This window comes from Vulpes vulpes, chromosome 12 (genome assembly GCF_048418805.1).
Source record: "Vulpes vulpes isolate BD-2025 chromosome 12, VulVul3, whole genome shotgun sequence".
Classification (NCBI taxonomy): domain Eukaryota; kingdom Metazoa; phylum Chordata; class Mammalia; order Carnivora; family Canidae; genus Vulpes; species Vulpes vulpes.
In genome coordinates, this window is record NC_132791.1 from 120,949,767 (window position 1) to 120,976,481 (window position 26,715).

The 26,715-nt window shown below is 51.8% G+C and overlaps 1 protein-coding gene across 13 annotated transcripts in view; it reads left to right on the top strand.

Moving 5' to 3' along the window:
* DRD2 (dopamine receptor D2) overlaps positions 1 to 26,715 on the top strand; it is a 63,566-nt gene that overhangs the window by 25,217 nt on the left and 11,634 nt on the right. For 5 of the 13 annotated variants that reach the window (XM_072729786.1, XM_072729783.1, XM_026006870.2 and 2 more), the window contains exon 2: positions 25,976 to 26,291. In XM_072729786.1, coding sequence (XP_072585887.1) covers positions 26,007 to 26,291 — 285 coding nt within the window. In that variant the 5' untranslated portion in view covers positions 25,976 to 26,006. Of the gene's footprint in view, positions 1 to 12,358; positions 14,957 to 15,013; positions 16,696 to 22,779; positions 26,292 to 26,715 lie in introns of those variants that run through there. The other 8 variants (XM_026006873.2, XM_072729785.1, XM_072729781.1 and 5 more) reach the window with 8 other exon arrangements.

The following is a 26,715-nucleotide window of genomic DNA, read 5'->3' on the forward strand; positions in this document are numbered from 1 at the left end:
AACCTTTCTGAACCCTCATTTCTTCATCAGTAAAATAGATTATCGTGAGAGATCCATATGGCTGTGTGCTAGTAAATATTTTAACAACCAGACATCCAAGGGCAAAATAATGCTGTTTGGTAGCATTTGCCAACTTCATTGCATAAATACTGCAACTGGGGCTGATTTCAAGCTTCCAACCCCACGTTGACTAAAGAGTCAGAAGGAGAGGTCTACACAACTGGTTTTAGCACATCACGGGCCCCTATGTAAGGTGTCCCGCCCGGTATCGGAGATACGTCAGGTTCTCAGTGATGCTACTCCCCTCCTCTCCTCGCCCCACCAAAGGGACTCTGGGTGACCTAGGTAATAAAGGGAGGGTTCCTCAGTTTTCCATGTTTATTCAACAAATATACATTGAGCTTCTATACATAAAACCCTGACTTGGGAACAGAGTATAAGGACCTAGAACAGAGAGGGGATTTTTTTAAAAGCATGTGACCTAGGGGTTTGCCTTTCGAGGCTCCAACTTGATTAGGTGACCCTCTCATGTGCTGTTAGATCTGTCGTGTGACATTTTAAGCACCTCTGTACCTCTCTCTCCCACCGAGCTATGATTCCTGGGAAGATAATGACCATGTCCTACTTATTTCGGTGTCCACACTGCCCAGCATTCGGAAGGTATTCAGTAAATATTTATGAAGTGATGTCATGAGCTTGATATCTACCCGAGGAGGCAAAAGTAACACATCTGAAATATTCAGAAAATAACATAGTAGTTGATCGTGATTATAAAACTTCTCATTTGATGAGAATCCTACAGCCTAAGGCATATTCAATTAAAAGTTAGCATTTATTGAGGGCTTCTGTTGTTCCGGCATCAAACTAATCACTCAACACATTATCTCATTTCATTTTTGCAACAACTCAGTGGGGTAGGTGCTGTTATTAGCATTTTCCCCTTTCAAATAGGAGTAGAATGAGGGAGAGCAATTAAGTAGATTTCCCAATATCTTATTGTTGATATGTGCAGAGCCAGGACGTGAATCTAGGGCTTGATCCTTACTGTCCCATGAAGTAGAGAAAGCGGTTGTTATTCACATTTTATAGGTGAGAAAACTGGCTTTAGAGAGAGAACAAGAAGTTTCAGTGATGTCCAAAGTCACACAGCTAATAGGACACAGAGTCAGAATTAAGACCCAGGTCTCCTAATTCCCAATACAAAAGGTAGCATAATGTAGCAAGGTAGGACACACAACAAAGGCTTGTGCAGAGAAGGGCAGCTAGCTACTGGGATGCCAGGTGGTCAGGGGAGCCTCCCAGAAGAAGCGTGGCTTGAGTTGAACTCTGGGGAACCAGGGTTGACCTGGATCAGCACATGTCACACCCCCCACCCTGTCCTCCAACACCCCTACCACACGCACACCCCAATGGCCTTGCCCTCTGCTCCCCAACGTAGAAAGCAAGTAATGGCCTTTGGACAAGCTCACCTCATCTCGTGGAGACCACAGGAGAGGTGCTTGGCGGCTGCTATCGCATCTCCTGTTTATTTGTGGTTATTTCCCTAAAAGATCCACTGGCCTTAAAAAAAAAAAAAAAAAAAAAGATCCACTGGCCTTTAGGCTGCCCGGCTGGCACTGGCATTTCCCATGGTCTTCCTCTCTGACTCCTGGAGTCAAGCTTCCTATTACTTGGAAAGTGCCCGTCTCCCACGTATAGTCTGGAGTCAGCTGCCTCACACGGAGGACAGTGGCGCAGCCCCAGCAGCCAAGCCTGAAGCCGTGAATCACCATTAGAGGAGGAAGGGTGTAGGCTGACCTCCGGGTGGGGTGGGCAGGAGCCAAGTGTGCTGGTCTGGAGGGGAGCTGGGTATGGGGAGAAGCCAGGAGCCAGCGGGGTTCACTTGGCCTCTTGACCCCCCGCCCCCACCAACACTCACTGCTAAATTTCCCAGTGAAGGTTTATTTTTTGAGTCATGTACACTGTTAAAGTAATAATTTTCAAAAGGTTAAAAACATCTTTCTCAAACTATTACATGTCAAAGATTTATTGAAGTCATTAGTGAGGGAACCAGAGAGATGACAAAGTAGGTTCAAAAGAGGATACGAGAAATTGATAGATATCAGTGAAAGAAAGAAAGCAGCTAGGGTAAGATTGCTGAACTTGATACAAAGCTTATTAATGTCTTACAGGGCAATGAAGTCATAAAGTTTGGGATTATCTTCCCTACGGGATGGAAGTCCTTGTGTATTATCAATTTTCTCTCTGCAGCGTCTCTCACAGGGCTGGGTCCCTTAAGGATAGTAAACAGTAAATAAAGCTCTCTCCCCTAGAGAGTCAGATGAGCCTTAGGTGGCTTTGTGCTTTATTTACAGGTTTTGGATATATTTTCTTTTTTTTTTAAGATTTTTAAAATTTATTCATGAGAGACACACAGAGAGAGGCAGAGACACAGGCAGAGGGAGAAGCAGGCTCCATGCAGGGAACCTGATGTGGGACTCGATCCCGGGACCCCGGGATCATGCCCTGGGCCAAAGGCAGACGCTCAACCACTGAGCCACCCAGGTGTCCCTGGATATATTTTCTTAACAGCTCAAAGGAATCCAGCTGGTCCTGTGCTAGGGGTTTTTTGCCAGTTTCTGAGGATGCCTGGTCCAATTATGCATTCCAGAGCTGGAGGGGTTCAGGGACCCATTGGACCCACTGTGATAAGGACATCAGCTCAAAACCCCATTGGCCACCTGACCTCCACAGGCCTCGGCTAGCTCTGGTGGGGGCTACAGTGATGTCGTGGGGCCTCTGGAATCATGTCAGTTCAGAGCCAGTGTCTGCTAATCCCTGAAAACTCTGATTATTTCCCATCTCCAGTGCAGAGTCATCCTGGTAAAAGGCTGTTGATCCTTTTGGGGAAGGCTGGGAGAAAGATGAAGAGTATACAGATCTGGCCGGGTGGCAGAGTTCTTCCTCAAGGGGACACAGCCTCCCCTTCCTTCAAGGCCTCTCAGTCTGTAAATTGGCTTGAGTCTTAGAATTGATTGAGGGGCTATGACTCTCCATTCAAGCGAGACTTCTTGAAGTCACCCACCCAGAACAACTCTTCCATTTGTGCAGATAAAGGAGCAATCTAGGGGATGCTTGTCTATTTCTCTTCTAGGGACACCTAGTTGATGCCAAAGTCTCTGTGTGTCAGGCTGTTCTAACTGCCACTTTGACTCTGCTGTCCACTAGGGTCTGGAGGAAGGTGGGAAGTGGGGAAAGAGCCTGTGAGAAAGTGTTGAGATGTGAGTTCTGATCCTGCCTTGGCTGCTAACTAGCTGAGTGACCTTGGGAAAATTAATAAGCTTCTCTGGGCCTGGTTTTTCAACTCTTAGAGAGTAACAGCCCCATCCTGCTTGGTCAGAAGGCTGTTGTGAGCCCTTTGAAAACTGCAACATGTCCTGAAACGGTGGCCCTTTGTTTAACTTTGGTGTCTTAGATGATGTGAGTACAGGAGGCAAGCTGGGTCTGACCCACTGAAGTGCTTTGGCTCAAATAGTGACGCCTTAGTTGCCCACATTTTAAAGGGGACTTCAAATTAAAGTTCAGATTTTAGTCTTGTTTTGAAACACTGGAAATTCTGGAACATTCTCTTATGGCAACAATAGACCGAGGGCCTCCTGTAACTGGGACATGTTCTCCCCAGTTTCCCAGCCCCACCCACTCCATCACCCACAAGCACTGCATTTATTGAGAGTGCCCCCAGGTGCCAGGGGTGGTGCTCGATGCTGGGGATAGATACGCACATGAAAATGTGAGCCGTTCACTAACTGTGAGTATGAAAAGTGCAACCAGCAGGGCAGGTGCCAGCCTGAGCGGGAGCTCTGGGAATGGCTGGGTCTCTGCTTGCCAATACTGATGCCAGCTTCCTCCTGGGCTCTCAGCCACCTCACTCTGACTGTGGGGGTGACTTTTCACTTCTCTCGTAGTCTCTCTGGCTTCAGGTTTTGGAAGACCCCAGCTGCCTCTGGGAGCATATTCACTTGCCAGACATTAAGGCTAGTTCTGTCTTTTCTTCAGCTCCTGCCCCAGCTTAAAATCTCCACCTAGCCTCTGGGTAGCTCCCTGCTGCCGACACCATCGTGGTGCAGCATCTGGGAGCAGCTCCGTGTCCCAGTGTCGCCCTGCTAGCATGGCATTTATTCATGTGGCCAGTTTCACTGAGCACTCATTATGGGTGTGTGCTCATTGGGAGAAACGTTATGCTTTTGAAAACCCAGCTTTGGCCCACTGATCTGTGCCTCTGGGAGGGACACCTGCAGTGCACAGCTCGTTTGCAGAGCACCAATGCCCACACCCAATGAACATGAAACATTTCCTGTCTCATCTGTCCACCTGCCCCTGAGACCTCCAACGCTCCTCAGCTCTATAATGAAAACTAGTTACGGATGTCATCTTGTCAAACTCTGGTAGTGCTGAGGGAAGAGGTCCCAGGAGCTCCTGCAGTCAGGGGAGGCTTCTTCTAGGAGGTAGGCTTTGCCCCATGAAGGGTCAGTAGGATTTGGACAGCTGGGAATGAGGGCAGGTGGGGAAATGGTGACATTCAAAGATGAGGGAAGAGAGAGGATGAGCCAAGTGAAAAGGTGGGGGTAGGGGAAGCCACAGGACCGATCAGCTCTAGCTAGAGTGTAGGCTCTCCATCAAAGAGCAGCGGGGGTAATTTAGGAAGGTTGATGATAAGGGGCAATGAGCCTAGACTTTATCCTTCAGGAAGTCATTGAAGGGAGTCCTGAGCAAGGCCGTGACGGGAGCCTAAAGCTGTGGCTTTGGGAGGTGGGCTTGGAAAGCAGGTGCAGACTGGTCAGGAAGGGCAGAGAGGAGGGTGGGAGGAGAGGAGCCTGGGTTCCAGGCCGGTGGGCCTGTCTCATGACGCAGGCCAAGCTGGGCACAACTCCTCTGCAGTGGCCAGGGACAGCTACTTGGCCTTTGGTCAGCCCTCCCCACGTCGGGAGAACCCGAATGTGGTCTGAGCCCAGGTCTCTCGGGAAGCATGACTAGGCTCGAGGAAGGCACAGGGCAGGTGGCTTTACCCTTGCCCATGGGTAAGGACAGTTAGCAACACCAGGCCCCTCTGGTTCTGCCTGCCTCACCCCCCCACACCACCACCCGGTTCCTTCTCTCTTGGCTGCGGCTGGGACTTGCGGGGTGATTAATGCTGCTGCCAAGAGAGCATCACGTTGCAATTACAGAGACACCAACTCCTTCTGAGGGGAAAATGTTGTGGCAGGGACTCCTGGGCTTATTAGAGTGGGGAGCAGCTCTGAGGGGGTGCCAGGAGTCCCTGTGTTTCCAAGAATAGCCAGGGGTTCCCCCAGAGGACGGGGCACGCTCTCCAGCCTCAGCTCTTCTGGGCTGCAGTGCGGGCTGGAAACACAGCCACTAGCCAGGTGCCTCCAAGGCTGAGCTACCCCCAGTTGAAGCCAGATCCCTGGGCTACCTCGGGGGTTAGGTGCACACGCTGGGCTCATCAGGGCTTGGAGAGGGTGTCAGAAGACGTCTGCGTCTTCCTGTCTCAAAGCTCGTTATCCCTGGTGACTCACCCACCAACTGTGTCTCCTGGCTCCATCTCATAGTGACGATGACTTCCCATCCTGAAGGTCCTCTGAGCATGTACTCTGCTGCTAGGCCCCACCTCTAGAGACGCCTCAGGATCCTTTTATGGGGTCTTACCCTTGTCATGACCATAGACACCTGCTCTAAGATGCAGTGGCCATAGCAGACAATTGTCCCCAGGCTGACAGGGGAGGATTCCCTGAGTGCTCCGAGCACCCTCCTTCCTCCACTGGCCCCCCAGCATGGGCCAGGCTGCAGAGTGCATCATCAGTGTGGGAGAGCAAAGCCTTGGTGGTCCCTGAGCCACATGTACTCATCAGAGGAGGAAACCAGGGCCCAGAGGTGGCAAGTGATTTGCTCGAGGTCACACAGCTGTGAATGTGGGGCAGGGCTGGGCCAGAGCTTTTCCTCCACACGCCTCTGTGTCTGTGCATCTTGGTGTGGGTCACACTCAACCCCAAGGGCTCTGCCTTTGTCCCCATTGCCCTCGGAGCCCACATGCCCTTGCTTGGAAGCAAGGTGAACGGTAACTTTCCCGGCTGCCAGGCTCATGAGCTCTGAGTGCCCGGAACAAGGTGAGCTGTCTTTTCTTTGCTTTTTTTTTTTTTTTCCTCAGAGGGTGGAAGGGAAGCCTGGAGAAGTGGTAAAGTTTCCTTTCTCTTGTTCTCACAGCCACTTCCATCCCCCCACACCAGGCATTCTGTGCAGCGGTGAATGTGCCAGAAGTCACGAATTCGATAGGCAACCCGAGGGCGCAGGCCCCCGAAAGCGCAGGAGTGGGAGAGGATTTTATGATTTTAAAAAACAGCATCACAGAGCCTGCGTGACTGCCAGCGTGGCAGCGGCGGGGACAGTGGGGAGCAGAACACGGCCGTGCGAGTGGGTCTCCTACCTCAGCTGAGGCCCCGGCTCAGGCCCCGGCTCAGGCCCTGGCCCAGGCCCCAGGTTTGTAGGGGCTGTTGTCCTTGGAGGGTGGAGCAGGACTGGGACAGGTTTGGACTTCCAGGGGCTGTGAAATGCTGCAGGGTGCATTTGCATGTGCCCCGAGGGCTCTTCCCCAGAGCCGCCTTGCTCAGCATCTGTGCCTCGACTTCCTGGGCCAGACCTAGGCCTGCTCAAGTCCAGGCTACAGTGGAGAGCAGAGGTGGCCAGTTAGGGCTTCTGTTACACCAGCCAGAGCAGGCAGGCAGGCAGGCAGGCAGATGGGGAAGTGTGCACGGTTCCCTTTGAACTTCCACTTTGGAAACATGGAGAGAATGGCTTGCCTGGGGTGACAGAGTCATTGTCATTGCCACAGACACCCAGTTCCCCAGTGGTACCAGCACAGTTCCACATCTCGGCAGGGCTTCTTCCGGACCGATGGTGCATTACCAGTGGGTGAGGCCAGCAGCTCCTGCCTTTGGAGGAGGCAGAAATCGAGGGCTTTGCAAAGCCAGAGAGGCCTGAGTGTGAGCCCCAGATCTGCCATCAACTAGTTGTGTGGTCACAGAGTCTTCAGCAGAATTACAGGTGGGAACAGGTGGCCCTTTATTCCAGGACAGTTAGCACAGTGTCTGCACGCATTAGCATGATACGTGGGTCAGGTTCTTCCCTGTTTTCACAAGGCCTTGCATCAACCTGCATTGTACAATGGGGTCACTGTACCCTTGTGAGGCTTGGCAGTGGTGCAGGTAAAATCTCTGAAGGTGTCGTGCATTTGGGGGCTTCACAGCTCCGTGCGAAAGGGGGCACACCCAGGCTTCATGGCCACTGTGCCTACTGCCCATGAAGCCTCACCTGCTCCATCTGCAGTGACAACTCATTGTAATATTACTCATGTAATATTTACCTTTTACAGTTGTTTTAAGAATTAGCAAAAAGGTGCATGTAAGTGTACAGCAGTGTCCAGTGAATGGCCAATAAGCAGTAGCTGCTGTTACTGTTACTATTACTGGTTTTGTTATTGTTACCGGCTGTAAGTAAGAACAGTTTTCTCTAGCACCAGCAGCAGCCCTGTGTCTGACCCTCTGTGCCAGGCGGGTGGAGACTGGTCTTCTCAGCAGAAATGACTGTAAGAGAAACTTGGATGGTGAGGATACCTGGGTAGTTAGGGGTGGGATCCACCAACCACAGGCTCAGGGAACAGCTCTAGGGACTGCAGTCAGATCCGTCAGCAAGGACCCCAGAAAGCGGGGAGTGGGCAGGTGGAGCCCAAGACCTTGCCCTTGGTCCCTGGGCATGAAGCGGCGTCTGCATGTCCCAGCAGGGCTGATGCAGACCCCCAAGGACTGCCAGGCAGCCACGGGAGGAGGAGAGCAGGTCAGATGGAGAGGAAAACCCGCTGGACCTGGACAGTGGGCGGCTCACGGGAACTCACAGACTCAGCCCCTAGAAATGCACCAGAGCCATGGCTGGCAGGCTGCCGGTGGTTGGAGTCCTGCTTCTGCCGCCTACGAGCTGGGCCCCTCTCTAGCTCTCAGAGAAATGGGGATGCTGTGAGAATTAAGGAGGACACCTACATAAGGAGGGTCACTGTTCTCTGGACAGAGGGGGTGGCTAAAATGACCAGGACAAAACACTAATCAATGGCCAGATATTAACCCGCCTCTACTCCCCCTGCACCTCCTGCCTCTTGCACCAGAAGCTTGACACATACCTGATGCTCTATCTATGCTCTATTCCTGGATGAGTGGCCAGGGGAGCCTCCTTTTTGCCTGGGAGGAGGAGTTCCAGCATTGTCACCTGCAGAAGGGAGCCGTGGCCCAGCCCCTTCAGGCACCTGTGTACCAGAGGTGCCTCCCACCTGACCGTACTGGATGCCTATGTTCGTTGGAGATAATTTTAGACCTACCGAAGATGTGCCGAAATAGTTCAGCGAGTCCTGCCTGCCCTTCACTTAGGCTCCCCCCACTCACCCCCCAACCCCGGAGCTAACATCTTAGCTAGCCAGAGTACAGCTGTCAAAACTTAGAAAGTAGCATTGCTCCAGTGCTATTAACTAAAGAGCAAGATTGATTTTGGCAATTCTTCTGTTAATGCCCTTTTTAGAGTCCAGGATCTAGGATCCTGTGTTGTGTTTAGTTGTCCTGTGTCCTTGGTCTCCTCCAGTCTGGGACACTTCCAGAGTCTTTCCTTGTCTTTCAGGACCTAGAGACTTTGGAAGACTACTGGGCAGGCATTTGTAGAACGCGTGACACCTGTTTTAAACATTTGTGGTGGAGTGAGCAGCACAGGGCTGTACAGCCTTGCTTTCAAGCATTTCCACTTGCTTACATTTCTCTTGACTGCCAGAGCCTTTGCTTCTGCCAAAAATTCTGCCCAGTGGGATGAAAGATCCCATTGAGCTACAAGAGTGGCAGGCCATTCATTTGTTTAGTGTGTCACATTTCCGCTGTCACCTCCTCTCTGCAAAAGTGTGTCCTCTTTCTGACTCACACCGTCCAGCTTGTGCTCACATCTGAGCCTCGGCTGTAGGGCCTGTTGCTCCATTGAGCTAGTGGACTGCCCAGGAACGATGGGGTGCCCCTGGTTTGACACCGCATCCCCAGTCCCCGATCGGCACTGTAAAGGGAAGGGGCTCGGCAAGCATGCTGAATGAGGGAGCGATACCCATCAGCCCTCACTCACAGGTGGCCCCTGGAGTGCAACGCACAGCCATGTAGGTTATGGATGACTTGGACATATCATTTTCTCAGAAGCCACATAGTTCTCCTGGTAGGAAGACTAAAAAGAGACAGACAGGGGGAGCCTGGGTGGCTCAGTGGTTGAGCATCTGCCTTTGGCTCAGGGTGTGATCCCAGGGTCCTCGGATCGAGTCCAGCATCAGGCTTCCCACAGGGAGCCTGTTTCTCCCTCTGCCTGTGTCTCTTCCTCTCTCATGAATAAATAAATAAAATCTTTAAAAAAATAAAAAGAGACAAAGCTAACATACTGGCCATGCAACAGAGTGGAGGCCCTCTTGTCCATCACGGTTGAGTGACCAGTTGAAGTAATTCATAATGAGAGGATTCATTTTAAAAATGATACTTCAAGCATTTTACTTCCTTGGAACATTCATGTGCTTCCATTAACCGAACTTTTTGGGGATATCTTGGGTCTTTTCTTTGAGTAGAGTCTACTGCTGGGAGCCTGGCCCCATTTATTTGTATAAGTGTTGCCATAATGTTTATCTACAACCTCTAGTATTTTCACTTTTAGAAAGCAAAGCAGATATTGAAACTTATAAAACAATACAAATGTAGACTCCTAGATTTTCAGACTTTTTAGAATTATCTCATTCACAGAACTAGGCAGGATTTTTAATTTTTTTTAGTAATTTTTCTTTTTTTGTTTTAAAGATTTTATTTATTTCTGAGAGAGAGAGAGAGAGGCAGAAACAGGCAGAGGGAGGAGCAGGCTCCCTACAGGGAGCCCGATGTGGAACTGGATCCCAGGATCCTGGGATCATGACCTGAGCCAAAGGCAGATGCTCAACCACTGAGCAACCCAGGTGCTGCAGTGAATTTTCTTTATGAAAAGCTTTCCGCAATGCATCCCACTTAGTCACTATGCAATCGCTATTTTGATTTTGAATTCATATTTCTTTGTTTATGAAATGGTGAACTAGATGAATGGCAATTAGAAGAACAGCTAGCATGAGCAGGTCTAGCAACAGATGTAACTGCCTGGTGGGCACACAGCTCTCCGGGTCTCCCTAGAGCGAGCAGGCTTGTGCCGTGGCCATCAGCAGTGCTCCTTCCTGAGAAGGCAACTGGAGAATGATGGCTAATTCTATGTTCCAGCAGTGGAGGACATCGGAGAGCTTTTAAAGTGCGTGATCTTTCATCTCCACCTCGCTGTCATTTGTTAAGCTCCCACACAATGCCTGGCAAGTACTAGGTGCTGTAGGAGCAAAAGAAGAATAAGGCGCAGACCTTGCCTTACGAGAGCACAGGGGAGGGGAAGAGATAGACAAATGAGAAGCACCAAGTGCAAATTGTGTGCTGTGAGATTGAGGAGAAAATCATGGAAGACTTCTTGGAGGAGGTGGCCTCAGTGATCATAAGTGAGTAAGGGATTTGGAAGAGGCAGAGACCACGGAGCATCATCCACTCAAAGAACTCAAGATCTTGTTCTCTTAAATGGAAGCTGAAAGACCCAGAGGCAGCTGGGTCCACTTATTTATTGTCATCACCGTCCGTTCTGGAGGGGAGGCCCAAGGATCCTCCCCTCCACCAAGTAAACCCTGGAATATTTGTTCCAGGAAGGAGGAAGGGTGGGGAGTTGGTCTTCCCGCAGGGAGTCTGGCATCTTGCAGAGTGAGGAAGGCAGCCAAGAGCAGCCGGCCACCTCTCCCAGGTCCCCAGGAGCCCTGCCTCTCAGGCTGGTGCATGCAAAAAACTCCAGACCTCACTTTATCTCATGCCAGGAAGATGGGATGTTTTGTTTCAACCTGTGGTGTACACTTCGGTTGCTGAAGAGATTAGCACTTCCTGGGTGACAAATATAATTAGAGGATCAATCATAGAAAGGCTAGAGCGAAGGCAACCTTTGGGGAGAGATATTTGTTTTTACTGTGTCACTTTGAACATCAGCTGGCAGAAAGGAGCCCAAGGGAGACTGTGTTTCAGAAACAGTAGGACAGGGGCCTCCCGAGGGAGGGCTGAAGTCTCCAGGCAGGGCTGGGGAGGGTTAGAAACAACTCTGCTCTGCTCAAAAGTTACCTGTGTGTTTCCAGAAACCTCCCCAGCCTCCAGAGTGCCCATCTTCCTGCCATCACCAGCCTTGATGGTGAGGCTCAAGTAAGAGGATATTAGAGCATTGTTCAGACACAGCCTTTGTAGTTCAGCAATATATTAGCAGCTCTGTTACCCTGGATACTGTTACAAAACAGGGGACTCAAGCTTAAATATATTCTGGGGCCTGGCAGTCAGTGTACACTGAGTGAAACCAGCTGAGTGCAGGGCTATAAGGATCAGTGGGGGCTGTGGCAAACTTGAAGGCACTGGGCCCCAGCTGACTGGGGCGGGACGTGGTGACAGGAGGAAGGGGCCTCTGCCAAAGGCTTGGGGCTTTGCCCCTTGCATCCTGGGGCACCCCGGGAGAACGAAGGGAGTGGGATGCTTAGGGTGGAGATGGGGCTCCTTCTCCTTCCTTTTCTTCCATTCTTGGATTACAGACACAGCCCCTTCCCCATGAGTTGGGCCTCCCTCTGATTGGGGAGGGCCTCTGCCTTCTTCACTCCGTGTGCGCCCCGTGTAAAGGGGGGCTGCCTCTACTTGACCCCAGCCTGGTGTTGCTTTGCACGAATGCCAACCCACTATTTCCCAAGCCTTGTGATTCTTTTTATAAGAGAAGCTAGAGATCTATTTTGATATAAGATCTCCAAATTTTAAATAGTGGCAATAAACTGCAATTTTTCCAACTATGCTCTATGAGCCCAATGAAAACGAATCTGCAAGCTCCGTGTGGCCCACAGACTGCCAGTTACAACTTGGGAGGAAGGAAGGAATCTGTTAACCAGTGCTGTGTCTCTGTGCCTGGGCTGGTGGGGACCTTGGCAAAGTGGCAGGCAGCCTTGCCAGTAAGGATTTTACCAGCCTGCCTCGTCAGCCCCTCTTTCCCCCATGCAACAAAATGAATCGATTCTAGGTTTCCTTCCTTCCTTCCTTCCTTCCTTCCTTCCTTCCTTCCTTCCTTCCTTCCTTCCTTCCCTCCCTCCCTCCCTCCCTCCCTCCCTCCTTCCTTCCTTCCTTCCTTCCTTCCTTCCTTCCTTCCTTCCTTCCTTCCTCTCTCCATCTCTCCCTCTCTCCCTCTCTCTCTCTCTCTCTCTCTCTTGATTCCAGTTTCTAATCAGCCCCAAATAGCTGCTGGCTTGGGGCTTATGGCGTGTAACTCCTTGTAGGAAGGTAGCAAACTCTGTTTCTCAGACGCACCAGCTTGCACTTCTCGGATGGTGACTGTGTGTGTGAGAGCACAGGATTTGTGTGTGTGTGGGGGAGCCGAGGTGCCTTGGCATCGGCGGGTTATTTGCACAAAGCTGGCAGCTCAAGCTGATCCCTGCGAAGAGCTCCCCCCCCACCCCCACCGCCTCAGTCATCACAGCTCCCCGTCAACCTGAGCCTCAGGGAGCTGTCACAGCCTCATTACTCCTAATTCATCTTCACTTAGTGCATCAAAAGGCTGATTTATCAAATTGGGTGGGCGCACAGGAAGTTTGATTAGCGACATTATGTTGTTTGCCATGACGGGCTCAGAAAACTTAGCTCATCTGTGTCCCAGGAGTCCCGAGATAAGACTGAAGTGTTTATGTTCTGCCTCAGAAATTCTCAGGATTGGAAGCCAGGGTGGCAGCTCCAGCCAGAGGCATTTCCTTAGTGATGCTCCTAACAGCCACCTTCTCTGGTGGGTGGGTCCCTCCTCTCCTCCCTCCCCCCCCACCACCCACAGGTGGGTCTCTTGGTCAGAGTTATCCATAGACGGCTGGGGGTGAGCGGGTCCCCAAGCCCATCCATCCTCCTCTGGCCAGCAGCTCTCCTGCCGTCTTTGCGGAGCAGAGAAGCCCTGGCCGTGGATTATTGGCCTCTGCTCTTGTCTCCACCACTGCGCCCATCAGGCTGCTGAGCCACAAGTCCAGAGGCTCAGTCCTCGCCTCAGGTTCCTAGAGAAGAAAGGGACAGGAAACCTTCCAAAAACATGGTCTCAGGCAGCAGCAGCCCATAAAGAAACCTAGCAGGTGCCCTGCATGTTGTGCACCATCCACGAGCATGTAACCCGCGGTGCGCACGGCCTCACCAATATCCAGGGGAAAGCAAGTGTCAGGCACCGAGCAACCTTGTAAAGACAGGCCGAACGAGAACAGCGGTGGCCAGGGTGGCTGGGTGGCGATGGCATGTGTACATCTCTGCCGAGGACAGGGATGGGAGAGGTGCGAGTACCCAAGTTGGGTCACTTCAGGGGAGACTCAGGAGGGATACCCAGAGGGCCCCCAGAATTGTTCTCCTTGAGCTGCCTTCGTATCTTGGAAGATGTGGTTGCTGGTGACGTGACGGTGACCACAGGGAAAGCTAATACCTGCCGTCACGGAGCCCCATCCACCAGCCAGGCAGAGAGCCGCGGGAAGCAGGGGAGACTGTCTAGAGACCTTTTTTTTTCTAATAAATTTATTTTTTATTGGTGTTCAATTTGCCAACATACAGAATAACACCCAGTGCTCATCCCCTCAAGTGCCCCCCTCAGTGCCCGTCACCCATTCATTGACGGCTATCTCAGTAATGAAAGCAACTGGCTGTGGGCACTTGGGTGGGTCCTTTCACTTTTCTGCATTTTAGTTTTTTATTCTGTAAAATAAAGAGATTAGATTTAAGGTTTCTTCCAGGAGTGAAATTCAATTCTCTGCATTTTTCCAGGCTAGTCTTCAAGAGAATTGGAACAAGTGCTGGCCTCCTCTGGGCCAGAGACTGTGCTTGATGTACCTCATTTAACCTTCAGAATAACCCCACAAGGAAAGTAGTCTCACCCTGTTTAGAGCTCTTCACAGCAGCACTGCTGCTCTCAATGCCCATCCGCGCCACAGACGCTCATTAACACCAATTAAGCTGGTAGCCTTCCCAGGAGGTGCTAAGGATGTGCACGGGATTGAGACAGCTTCTGCCCATCAGGCCTCATGGACTCATCAGAGAGACGGGGCAAAGTAACTACCAAAGAACACGGGCCAACAGCAGTGGGATGTAGCGAGCACCGGGGCTTTTTAATGAGAAGTTGGTATGATCAATGGCCAGAGGACGGTCCCCGTGGAGGTGATCGTAATACACTGACAGTTTTATAGGACTTCAGAATTTGTAAGAATGGACTTTAGAATTTGTAAGACCCTCTGAAACATAAGCATTGTTTTGGTTCTTCCACCACTTGCTGAAATTAGGGATGTCTGCTCTCGTTATTAAATTACTGTTAATTATTAACTTGAGGATCAGAGAAGTGGTTCAGCAGAGGGAACTAGATTATCCTTCTGCAGGTCAGACATCTCCACGGTTAGATGAGATGACCAGTGTTGAGACATCCTATAGCCGTGGCTGTCTTAGAATTTACCAGGAAGGCTACAGGCCAAGTAGGGCTTCTCTTTCTCAAAGATTCAGGGGGAAGTGTCGAGGTTGCTATAAATCCGCATGGTACAGACTGAGAAGAGTTTGCCCAGGGTCACCTGCCAGGTACCCACACATCTCAGGGCTGGCTGGTGGGAAGTTCATGTTCGGTATGACTGGGGTCTCTCTGGATTGTCCAGAGGGTTGGGGGCCACAGAGAAATTGGGGTCTCTATCCCCCAGGGCTCCTTACCACAGCCCTGGTGTGTTGCCTCGACCATCACAAGACTCAGCCTCACCTCTTTGGTGTCCACAGCATCCATCGTAATGATATGAGCTGCTACTTATTGGGTATGTACCACTTACTGGCCCCTTCACGTGCATTTTCTTTTCTTTTTTTTTTTTAAGGTTTTATTTATTTATTCATGAGAGACAGAGAGAGGCAGAGACACAGGCAGAGGGAGAAGCAGGCTCCTCGCAGGGAGCCCGATGTGGAACTTGACCCCAGAGCCCAGGATCACGCCCCGAGCTGAAGGTAGCCGCTCAACCGCTGAGCCACCCAGGCATCCCCATGTGCTTTTTCTAAGTTAATTTCCCAACCACGCCATCGAGGAGGGAGTTACTGTTTCCATTTTACAGATGAGAAGACTGAGGCCCAGAGTGATGGCGTTGTCAAGGCCACACTGCTAGCAAGTGCTGGGGGTGAGACTGAAAGCCAGATCTGTCTGTATGATTAAAAAACAAAACAAAACAAACAAACAAACAAAAAACAGGCTGCATTGACTCCTCTTTGTCAATTCCCGGGATGGAAGGAAGCGATTCTTCTTGATATTCTGGTCACTGCTGCTTGGAAAAGCCTCAAATGCCGGCGACAGGGATGGGATGGGGGAAGGGTGTGCGGTGCTAGCGGGCACACAACAGCTACCAGGACCCTGCCCATCGCTGCGGCTGCCCTTCCCACACGCTTCTGTCATGTGGGAGAGGAAGTCGGGGGCTCTGTCCGTGACCCCAGCCCCTTGCTGCAGCAGGGAAAGTGTCTCTGTGGCTGTACCCCTGTCTCCCTCCCTCCCTCTGAGTGAGGTGCCAGGAGCCTGAGCAGGACAAGATGCCACCCCTGTTGGTGGGTCAGCCCATGGAATGGAAGTGGACACGAGGGAGTTGCAGGAGGAAGTCAGGCTGGCCTGGCCTGAGGGGGTGAGCCCAAGAAGCAGCCCCTGGGCTGACCCCCATGCTCAGCCACACTCCTCTGCTGCTCCGCCTGGAATCCAGTACATCCCATCCTCCTCGGAGCTCACTTGGGCTGAGCTTCCTGATGCCCCGGAGACAACCAAAGTGTCATTTTCTGGAAAACATCGGTTGTCTGAGGGCACTGGGGACTCTGCTGAAAGTTGTGTGTGGCCCGGCCTTCCACTTCCCTCTTTATAAGACTGTGGGCGGTTCCTATGGGGCCCTCTAGACACCGGTCTGAGACCTAACAGCCTGCTGGGGTGGGAGCCTGGACACGCCGTTGAAGGAACCAGGGCTGTGGCTAAGATAAAGGCCCCCGGTCCTGTAGGTGCCTGTTGGCCCTGGAGCCCAACGCCTTACCCCTCCACTGTCAGGGCCACGCCACAGCCAGACTCAACTCCTGGACCAAGGAAGGGTCTGGGTTCTGCAGGCAGATGGGTCTGTGTTCGGTGGGCTAATTACTTTCCTCTCTGTGCCTGTTTCTTCATCCGAGACACGGAGATAATGTCGCATGTCATAGGGCTGTGGTGCAGATTAAGAGAAATGAACTATGCACGGTGCTTCACACAGTGACGAGCAGGGAATAGGAGCTCGGTAGCTGTGCATTTGTCACGACCTCCCGTCCTACCAGCTGAGCCACAGTCCTTGGGAAAGGCAGGACCCAAGGCTGGCGTGTCACCCAGCTTCCACCACGATCAGTGTATGGCCGATTTTGATTCATCCATAACCCCCTTATATTCTTGTCAAATAAATCACAGGCATCGTCTCCTTTCATCTGTAAATAGGTCAGTGTGCATCCCTAACGACAAGGACTCTACGGAAATGGACCGGAATGCTACTGCCACACCTAAAAACTGTTACCGGTAATTCCTTAATATTGTCAAAATCTACCCTTCAGATTTTCAATGGTCTCGTGAAAGGTTGAGGGTCTTTAAAAGTTGGTTTCTTTGAATCAGGATTCAGGTTAAGTTCCCCGCAGTATAATTGGCCGATTCAGCTTTCAAGTTTCTTTTATTGTATTTTTCCACAATCCGGATTTTTGCTAATTGCATCCCTGGCGGGAAGTTTTGCTTTCAATTGGTCTTTGAGGTACAGACACCAAATAGGTATTTGGGCAGGAGTCGTAAAGTTAAATCTGGTTGCTCCGTTGCACCCTCCGCCCCCCACCCCCATTTAGGAATGGGTTCCTTTCTGCTTCCTGGAAAAGAAATGTCCCCACAGCCCCCAGTGCCCCCCTGCTGGAGTGGGAGGGTGGTGGCGGGGTGGGGGGACATGGGACCCCAGGGTTCCCAGTGGTGGGATGGGGATGTCGGCTTTTATTTGGGTTGACCTGCTCTTTCTTTTCATGAACAAGGGTGTCTTTTCATAAAGCAAAGCAATTTTCTGCCAAATAGCAAGGACTGTTTTTCCTCCTTCCAGAGCAATAAGGTTCAGGATTTGTCTCCCTCTTGGCTTTCAAGAGCATGTTTTCTCAATTCTTTCCTGAAATTAAAGTAAAGGTCAAGGAGGCTGGTCTGAGACCCGCCCTCGCTCCCCTCCCGGCCCCTGCTGGTGCGCAGGGCTAAGTGTACCTGCCTCCTGGGCTCCTTGCATGACCTGAGCTCAACGTCCCAATTCTTGTCTTCCTGGGATGGGGTCAGGGGATTGCAAAGGGAGAGAAAGAGAAAGGGTGGGGGGGGGGGGTGGGTAGCGAGTGCCAGCCTGTGGGCTCCCTTTTGAATTTAGATCTGAGCAAGTTCTAGAGGCTTCCTTCTCCCCACTGTGTCCCCTTCCTTGGGGAGGGGGCCCCAGGCCCCACGCCCTCCGCCCCGCTTCCCACCTGCCAATTTTCTGCTGGCACGTGAGCTGCCCCAGTGATCTGCCCCGTCCCTTGCTCAGTGTTGAGCTGCGAGGATTTTTAATCAAAAGGCAGCACACGCACACAGGGAACTGTGCCGCCACCACCCCGCTTAGCATTACTGGAGCGTTCTCTCCCCACCCCCTCCCCACACTGAGTCACTCCCAGCTAACAGTTAATTAATCTGTGACACTTTGACAGTTGGTGAGGAGACATTTTTACGGAGCCTTCAAAATGCACAGGGATGGGGTTGTCAGGCAGACGCCCTCTTGCATTCCCTGGGTCTCCAGACCCTGCCTTACCCCACCCACTGGAGACCCTGGGCCCGCCTGGGTGAGGTCTCAGGGCCCTGCAGCCATCCTTTGTCCCAGCCGCTTGGGGCACTCCATGCTCCCAGGGACACCTGGCCACCTTGGGAAGAGGGAGAAACGCAGAGGGTGTCCTCCCGTCCCGAGGGGTGGGAAGGTCTAGGTCACGCTCAGCTCCTCTCTTTCTGCTCTTGGTGAAATCCCCACGCAGGGGCTGCTTTCAGAGCAGAGGAGCCATGTGTGCTCCTGCCTCTCCCTGGGACCCTCCCTGTCTCAGCTCCCCTTGGGGTGCTCCCTGTGGTTGCTTTATGGCTGCTAGTGGGTGCTGCTTGAGAGATGGCTCCAGCCTCCTTGGCCTCCTGGGGCATCACTCCCACGGTGGGGTAATAATCTGGACACTGCGAACCCCTGGGCCTCCTGGGCCTTCTGCGAAGCCAGAAGCCATCCCCACCAGCTCTCTGCATCCGTCCCACAGAATTCACCTTACCTTCCCACCTCCCCATACACCTACACTCATCTTCACACATTCTCTTTCTTTCAATGGCTTTTAACCCCGTATGCCCCAGTGATGGCACAACTGCAAAATTCCCTGAATGGACCCAACCCGCTGGGTATCCTACCCCATGACCTGGACCCAGAGGGCCAGAGAGAGAGAGAGAGAGAGAGAGAGAGATATCTCAGAGGAAGCTACTGGTATCCCTTGAGAAGGACCCAGAGGAGAATCAACAACCAGGGCAGGAAAAGACCCAGGGACTGGCTCCTTCACACTCTAGTGAGGTACCAACTCCCATGGATGCCTCTCAAACATTAACCTCCCGTCGCTACCACCATGCTGGAAAATGAGAAGACAAAAAAAAAAAAAAAAAAAAAAAAAGATAAGCATGATGTACACTGGTGTAGCTCACAGGCTGGCAAGAAGAATAGATACTAAACAAATAATTAGTTGAGTGACTTAATTATACCTGTGATAAGCTCCACCAAAGCGCACAGGAGGACATGTGCTGGGAGTAGTACACAAGAGGACGGCTCTGAGCTGGAGCCCCAGGGAGGCTTCCCTGGAGAAGGGGTTGTCCTGAGAGTGGCCAGGAAGAGGAGGTCAGCCAGGACACTGGGATCTTGAGCCTATGTGGAAGGACTGGGCCTGGTTAGGGGTTGGGGTGCTGGAACCCAGGGTGGGAGCAGGTGACATTGTGGCTTTGGTGATAGGAAGCTGAGTGATCACCTGATGGCAGCTTCTCTTTGCTGTGAGGTAGGAGGCAAGGGACTGCCTGGACAGGTTTAGCTCCAGGGAACAGTGGGGAGGCTTGGAGCAGGTGCCTGGGATACCAGCTTCAGGGTGGTCCCCCACCAGTGGTTCTTAGGACTGTGCCCCCTCTCCTGGCTCCTGTTGGCTGGTGCCAGGCACAGCCAGAGAGCCAGAATGGAAGAGGTTCATCCAAGCTGTGGCACACTTTCTAAGGAAACCTGGATAATTTTCCCCACAGCTAACAGATTGAAGTCCAGCCACCAAGGGGCCGCCTGGCCCTGGGCTTTGCTCCCTTGCTGCCTGTGCAGAATTCCAGGTTGGACTAAGGAAGCTGACCAGATCTGGAGGGCGCACAATGTGTGTGTGGGGGTGTCTGTGTGTGGCCTACCCTCCCTTCCTGGCCCTGGAGGGCTGGTTTCCCCACTAGCCTAGGTCTCTTTAAATAGCCCAAACTGGCTTTCCCACAGCTGCCCTGAGGCTCTGGGTGGAGAAAAGCAGGAGCAGTGGAGGGAGTCCAGGAGGGAATAGATGCCCCATCCGAGGAAGGAGCCCTAGGAATTTGTGGACCTGGGCCCTCCCCCACCACTGGGCAAAAGCAACCGGTGTTTCTTCTCTTAAGAATGACTACTGGCACCTGAGCCAGACCCACAGCCTCACCACCCAGTTTCTCCTTCGTGTCTGGGAGGCCAGAGAAGATTCAGGGGTAAAGAGAGGGTGACCCTGGAGGTGACAACATCCGTTGCTCTGCCCTCCCTCTTTCCCCATGCCTGGGCTTCTCCTCCACACTGGCCTTCCCAAGGTCGGGCTCCTAGGGCTCCCTCAGTTCCTCTGCTCCCCAGGGCCCAGTAAGTGAGGGCACTAGTTACCGACTTCTGGTTTCCCTCTGCTGTAGGACGGACTGGGGGCTCCTTCCTCTCCCTCTCCCGATCCCACACTTCCTGGAGCTGCAGGAGGTATGGGGGAGGTGCTACCCCCAAGTCTGGACCCTCCTGTAGAGGAGCCCGGGGTGGCTTGAGTTGCTGGGTCTCGAGGAGGAGCCCCTTACCTACTCCCTCCCAATTCCCCTCCAATTCCTGTAGCACCTCCAAACTGCTTTTGAGATGCAAATACCACGTACTCCCCTCCCCACCCTCGTTTTTCATTGAAATGCTTCAAGTTTCAGAAGAGAGGGAAAATGATGTGTTTAAGACAGCAGTGTCTCACCCGCCATAGAGCCTGATAAGAGATTGTTAAATTTTAATTAGACAATTTGATTCCTTCAAATGCCAAACTTTCTGGGGAGGCAGCACCGCGGGAAGCAGGCTGCTGGAGTTTATGCTGCGCCCAGGGTTCCTCCTGCCCCACTTCTGGGCCCTAAGCCCCTAGGTTTTGCTGCTGGATGGAATCAAACTGGAGAGAGGGGCGGCCTCCAGGGGACCACTCAGCCCTGGCTGTCTGCCTGGGCTCTCACCTCATTCCTCAACTGGATGGCTAGCTAATTTTCAAAGGAGGGCACAACAGGGAATGACAACATATATAAAGCCCAAGGGGTAAGTGGGGAGGCCCCTGAGGCTGGAAAAGCCTGACCCACTGTTCACTTACACCATAACCCCACACACCTTGGATTTGCTCCAGACCCTGCACCGGGAAGCTCTGCAGACAGCAACCATCAGAGCAGGCTGGAGCTAGGCTGGATATGAGGGAGAACTTGGTGGAAGGCGTTCAGACCACCAGAGTGGATGATTCTGGAAGGTCTTTCAGTGGGTGGTTGCCCGTCTGAGCTGAGGCAGGGTAAGGGACTGGAGATGGACGAAGGTCAGGTGATCTCTGGCACTTAGATGGCCTGACGCTTGCAGGCCACCCACACCGGGGAGCTCCTCAAGCTCATGGCTCCCTCCTCTTTCCCATACACCAGGGCAGCTGAGAAAGAAAAGCCTATAAGGCCTGGAGCCCATCTGCGAGTGTCTGCTGGAGAGGGTGGCATGGGGAACAGCAGATGCACCCCTTTGTTCCACAGGGAAGAGGAAGGTGTGGAGAGCGGCAGGCCCTCTTTCTGCAGGGGTCTTTGTCAGCTCAGGCTGCCTTAACCAAGTACCCTAGATGGGGTGGCTTCAACAATAGGAATTAATGTCCTCATGGTTCTGGTGGCTGGGAGCCTGAGATCAAGGTGCCACCCTGGTGGGGTTCTGGTGGAAGCTCTCTTCCAGGCTTGCAGATAGCTGCCTTCTTGCCGTGTGTTCACAGGCTCGGATGTCTCTTCCTCTAAGGGTGCTCATCTCATCACGAGGATCCTGTCCTCATGTCATCTAGATCCCATCTCTGAACACCACCGTGGCTTGGGGGCCGTGGCTTCCACAGATGCATTTTAGAGGCACACAGTTCAGTCCCTAGCAACAAGGTTGGGTGATCCATCCCTGTTCAGGAGACAGGACTCAGTAGCTAAGCAATGGCAGTGACTATGTATGTATTTTGCGTTCACTAAATGCTCACCAATCGGAACTGATTTGGAGCTTTTACACATGAGACAGAAGCACCTGGAGAAGGGAGATGGATGGCATCTGGAGGTTGGTGAGCCAGGTGATCATATTTTCATGGTCCCAAATCAGTATTCTTGTTCTGATAACAAAGTTTTAAAAATAATATGAAATTTATTTATCTGAAAAGTCTTTTATTTTAAAGACTTTTTTTTTTTTTTTAAATTCATGAGAGACACACAGAGAGAGGCAGAGACATAGGCAGAGGGAGAAGCAGGCTCCCTGTGGGGAGACTGATGCAGGATTCCATCCCAGGACCCCAGGATCACTACCTGAGCAGAAGGCAGACACTCAACCACTGAGCCACCCAGGTGCCCCATATCTGAAGAGTCTTATAAGAATAATTCCCCCTGAGGGGTCCCTGGGGGGCTCAGTCAGTTAAGCCTCTGCCTTCAGCTCAGGTCATGATTCTAGGTCCCTGCTCAGCAGGGAGCCCCTCCCTCTGCTCCTCCTTTGCTCATGCTCTCTCTTACTCACTCAGTCTCTCAAATAAATAAATAAATAAATAAAATCTTTAAAAAAATAATCCTCCTTGAGTCATACATTTAACCATCTCCTTTTTTAAAAAGAACAAGAAACTTGGACCATCCTGGCAAATCCAGTGTGTCAACTGCTGTTGAGCTAGACCTTTCCCACCTCCGGGAGGCACAGAGCGGGCACTGACCTAACCTGGCTTCTCTGGAGCCAGGACCAGGCCAGAATGGCTGGAGCTGGGACAGGGGCCTGGTGGACACTGATGGGTTTTCATCAAGTGCCAGCAGAGAGATGCCAGGAGGACACTGTATTTTAACCATTCTAAGACACACACCTCCCCTAGCTCCACACTCACACATTTTAACGTCTCTGAATTCAGAACACCTTTGATAGTTGGCCCCATCCTGGAGCTGTATTGGAGTCCAATGGCATTTTTTTCATTCCTAGTGGTGTGTAAAACAATGGCGCATCTTACATTCACTTCTATCGTAGAGCCTAGGAATTATGGCAATTGGTATTACATGGCTCAGGAATAGACTTTGCCTTTATTCTCCTTTATTCCCTCCTAGGGCTTGTTCGCTGCATCTGGGACCCTTCTCCCATCATCTCCACTCCCACATCCCAAGGATGAGCCATCGGAGGTAGCATGGTGTAAACAGCGGGACGCCAGGGTAACGCTGGCCCTAATGGACCACATTGGGATAGTATAGTCACTTCACCTCCAGGAACCTCGGGCTTGTTGCCTGAGTGCTTGTTTGTTTGTTTTAATTCCTTTGCTTTTGATTTGTGAAGTTCACAATCCTAGGGACTTTACCTGCGCTGGCCACACCTGCATCATCTTACTTCATCCGCACAACAGTAATTGCTATTCTCATTTTAGAGGTTGGAAAACTGAGACTTGGAAAAAGCCAAGCAGTCTGGCCAAGACCCTGGACCTAGTAAAGGTGGAGATACCTTATATACTTACACTTGTCTCTCTCAGGCTAGAGTACCTCATCTCTAGGGCTGGGTTTGCTGAATTCCTGCTCCACTTGGTGTTGTGTAACGGGGTAGCCCCTACAGACAACCCCTACTTGTGAGCGATATCAGCCCCAGGTAGGAAGGGTGCTGAGGATATGGTAGGGGCTGTGGCTGGCTCTGGGGGTTGGGAGAAAATCCTGCACCAAGATATTAATAGGGTCTCCAAGGCATTTAGGATTTCCCAGGTTTTCTCATTCTTTCTGTAATGTATCAGATGGATCCAGGGCAGGAGGATTCTGTGTAAGCCTTGCTTTGAAGGACATGTAGGGTCTAGGCAAGCATTGGGAAGGGAAGAGAAGTTTTCCAAGGACTTTTCCCATTTGTTGAGTGGGGATAGTAATTATAAGCCTTGGAGGTTGTTTTGAGGATAAATGAGATAATATGTCTATTATATGATATGTATATGTGTTGGAGCAAGCTATCAAGTCCTCTGCAGGTATATGAAGCCAGATCGCAGAGAGAACCTTCAGGAACCCTGGGGGAAGTAGGCCTCCAGGTCTCCAGGCCCCCAGCCATGCCTGGCACATTGCCTGATGCCCAGCAGGCTCACTAGATCCTAACTGAGAAACTGAAGGGCAGGGGCAGCCCCTGTCACCTGACCCATGCACATGTGCAGCTCCCCCACTCTGTGCTCCAACTGGGAAGAGGAAGGGATGTGTCTGCAGAGTGCAGTGTCACTCTGACCCGCGCTTCACCACCTCAAGCTGGAAGATCTGTTGCATGGGTGTCATTTCACGTCACCCCATGTGGAATTAGGCATTTTGCCTTCCCCAGAGACTCCAGACTGGTGGTGCTGGGTGGGACACCATCCACACTCCTGCTAAGAGCTAGCAGAGCAGGTGCGTCAGACAAGGATGAGGGTATAAGGTGGGCAGACCCGTCTGCAAAGGCCCCTCTGACCCATGGCAGCTGGTGTGCCCCCCTCCCTGATTTGGACCTGGTACCATGTTCATCCCATAAACTAGTGGATTTCAAACCCCTTCAGGTAGCAAAGCACCTGGAAGTCACGATGCTTTGTGTGGAATGCCTTGAAATACTGATAAGCTTAATTCCGTCACGTAAAATAGGAACACTTTTGTTAGCAGGAAAGCCGGCTGTATTATCTGTGCATTATGTTCCAATCACAACCAAAACACAGGCTGTCAAGCTCATCAATGCCCCATGCATCTCGAGTCTGCCGCTCAGGCTCTCTGCTTCCCGTTCCCAGTGAGCAGCACCTCCAGCCTTGCAGAGCCCAAGGCAGAAAGGCAGTCTCCTCTACACCCTCTCTCCCCATTTCCCCCCAGCCTTTCTCATCCCACATCTACCCAGTGACCAAATTCCACGGAACTGACTTACAAGTTACTACTGATTCTGAACACCTCTCCATTCTCATTTCTGCCACCCTCATTCAGACCGCCACCGTCTCTTACCAGAATTACAGCCACAGCCTGCCCCCCCCCCCCCCCCCCCCCGCCCAAGGTCCCCCTACACTGCAGCAGCCACTTTTCTAAAACACCAGCCCAGTGGTCCTTCCTATGAACCTGAGCGGTCAGGTTATGAGACCCAGTCTGGCCTATGAATTGTCCTCCAGTTTCATCCCCCGCCCCCTCGTGCCCTACGTTTTTAGCCAAACAGAATTGTTTGTTGTCTGGTACTGTGTTGTCTTCTCTAATTGCAATGTCTCCCAAACTCCGTTGGCCTGGCTGATTCCTCCTTTTATGTATCTCAAATGGCACCACCTTCAGGAAGTCCTCAGGGTTTTATTGCAGAAGCACATCATCTCCTCCTTGGACTCCTATAGCCACACCCTTCCATCCACTATACAGCAGTTGGGACCTTCTGTGTGGGAGCCATATCTGATCACAAGGTTCCCACTGCCCTCAGGGTCAAATCTAGCATGACTTGTAAGGCTTTCTAGGATCTTGCTGTGGCACCCTCACCCGTCCCCCATCCGTTTAGCTCATGCCAAGTCCCTTTGGGCTTCAGCTGTCCTGGATGAATCTCTTCTAGCCTTCCACTGGGTGCCCGCTCTCTTGCTCTATCATTTGCTATGCTGCTTCTTGTGTCAAGACCCTTCCCTGGGCTCTCAGCTCTTCCCCTGGCTAATTCCTACACACCTCCGAGTGTCTGCCAAACTTCACTTCCTCTGGAACGTCTTCTTTCAATTCTTAAACTAGGTTTTGTGTCTCTACTGCATTCCATTTCCTAGGGCCCACTGCTTAGAGGTGTAACTGCCTGATTGATTTACTGGCTGTTGTTTCTTTTAGAATGTGAGCGAGAGAACCATGTCTATTTTGTTCCTGCCCGTGTTTCTAGCACTACATAGAGCAATGCTCAGTAATATTTATAGAATCAAAAACGAATGGATGCATAGTCCTGCTCGTGTCTCTAGAAGCTGGAAGGCCTCACTAACTTGTCTCAGTTGTGTGGTGCATGGGATGTGCTTACAAAGTGTTTGTTGAATAAATAGATAAATGAATGATCAGCTCTTTTCAAGCTCATTTATTTTATTATACTTAAAAAAAAAACACTATACTTGCTCATTTATTTTGCCATCTGCAAGAACTTGCCAGCAGAATAGTGGCAGCAGGCTCTAATGTTTTGAGAAAATTGCTTGACACAGAACTGAAAATCCTGAGGCTGGAGAAGTCTACTAACTGCCGGTGGTTGGTTTCAGCTCTGGAGCTTTCCACGGGAGGCAGCACGCTTTGGGAGGTCCTCCTACTCACTTCCTGTGTCCCTGTGTCCATTTTCCCTGGCCAGAGCCTGGCCACCCAGTGGCCCTGCTGCCCCGATGGATCCACTGAACCTGTCCTGGTACGATGATGATCTGGAGAGCCAGAACTGGAGCCGGCCCTTCAACGGGTCCGAAGGAAAGCCCGGCAAGCCCCACTACAACTACTACGCCATGCTGCTTACCCTGCTCATCTTCATCATCGTCTTCGGCAATGTGCTGGTGTGCATGGCTGTGTCCCGCGAGAAGGCGCTGCAGACCACCACCAACTACCTGATTGTCAGCCTTGCCGTGGCCGACCTCCTGGTGGCCACGCTCGTCATGCCCTGGGTTGTCTACCTGGAGGTAGGTCTGCACCCCTGCCTGGAAGGAGCTGCCGGGGGCCTGGAGTCCAGGCTCCACGCTGGTTCCTGCCAACAAGTTACCCGGTGCCTTCTCAGCTGGCCTGGCCTCTTCCTCCACTCTGGGCTCAGTTTTTCTCCTTATAAAATGGGCTGCTTGTTCCTTGACAATCGCAACTACCAGCTTGAGAGTGCTTGCTAAGTGCCACACCTCCTGCCAAGTCCTCCATGCCCAGCTTTCCCCATGTAGCCCTCAGGGCAGCCCTGTGAGGTCACCATGTCACGAACACCAATTTCACAGGTGGTGACCCTGGTGGTCAGAGAAATCACGCAGCTGGCAGGTCCCAGCTGGAACCCTGTTTGGCCCTCGGTAGGTTCATTAGATCATGCTGGAAATGGGAATAATTGGGGAGGTTCCTCAAGGAAGG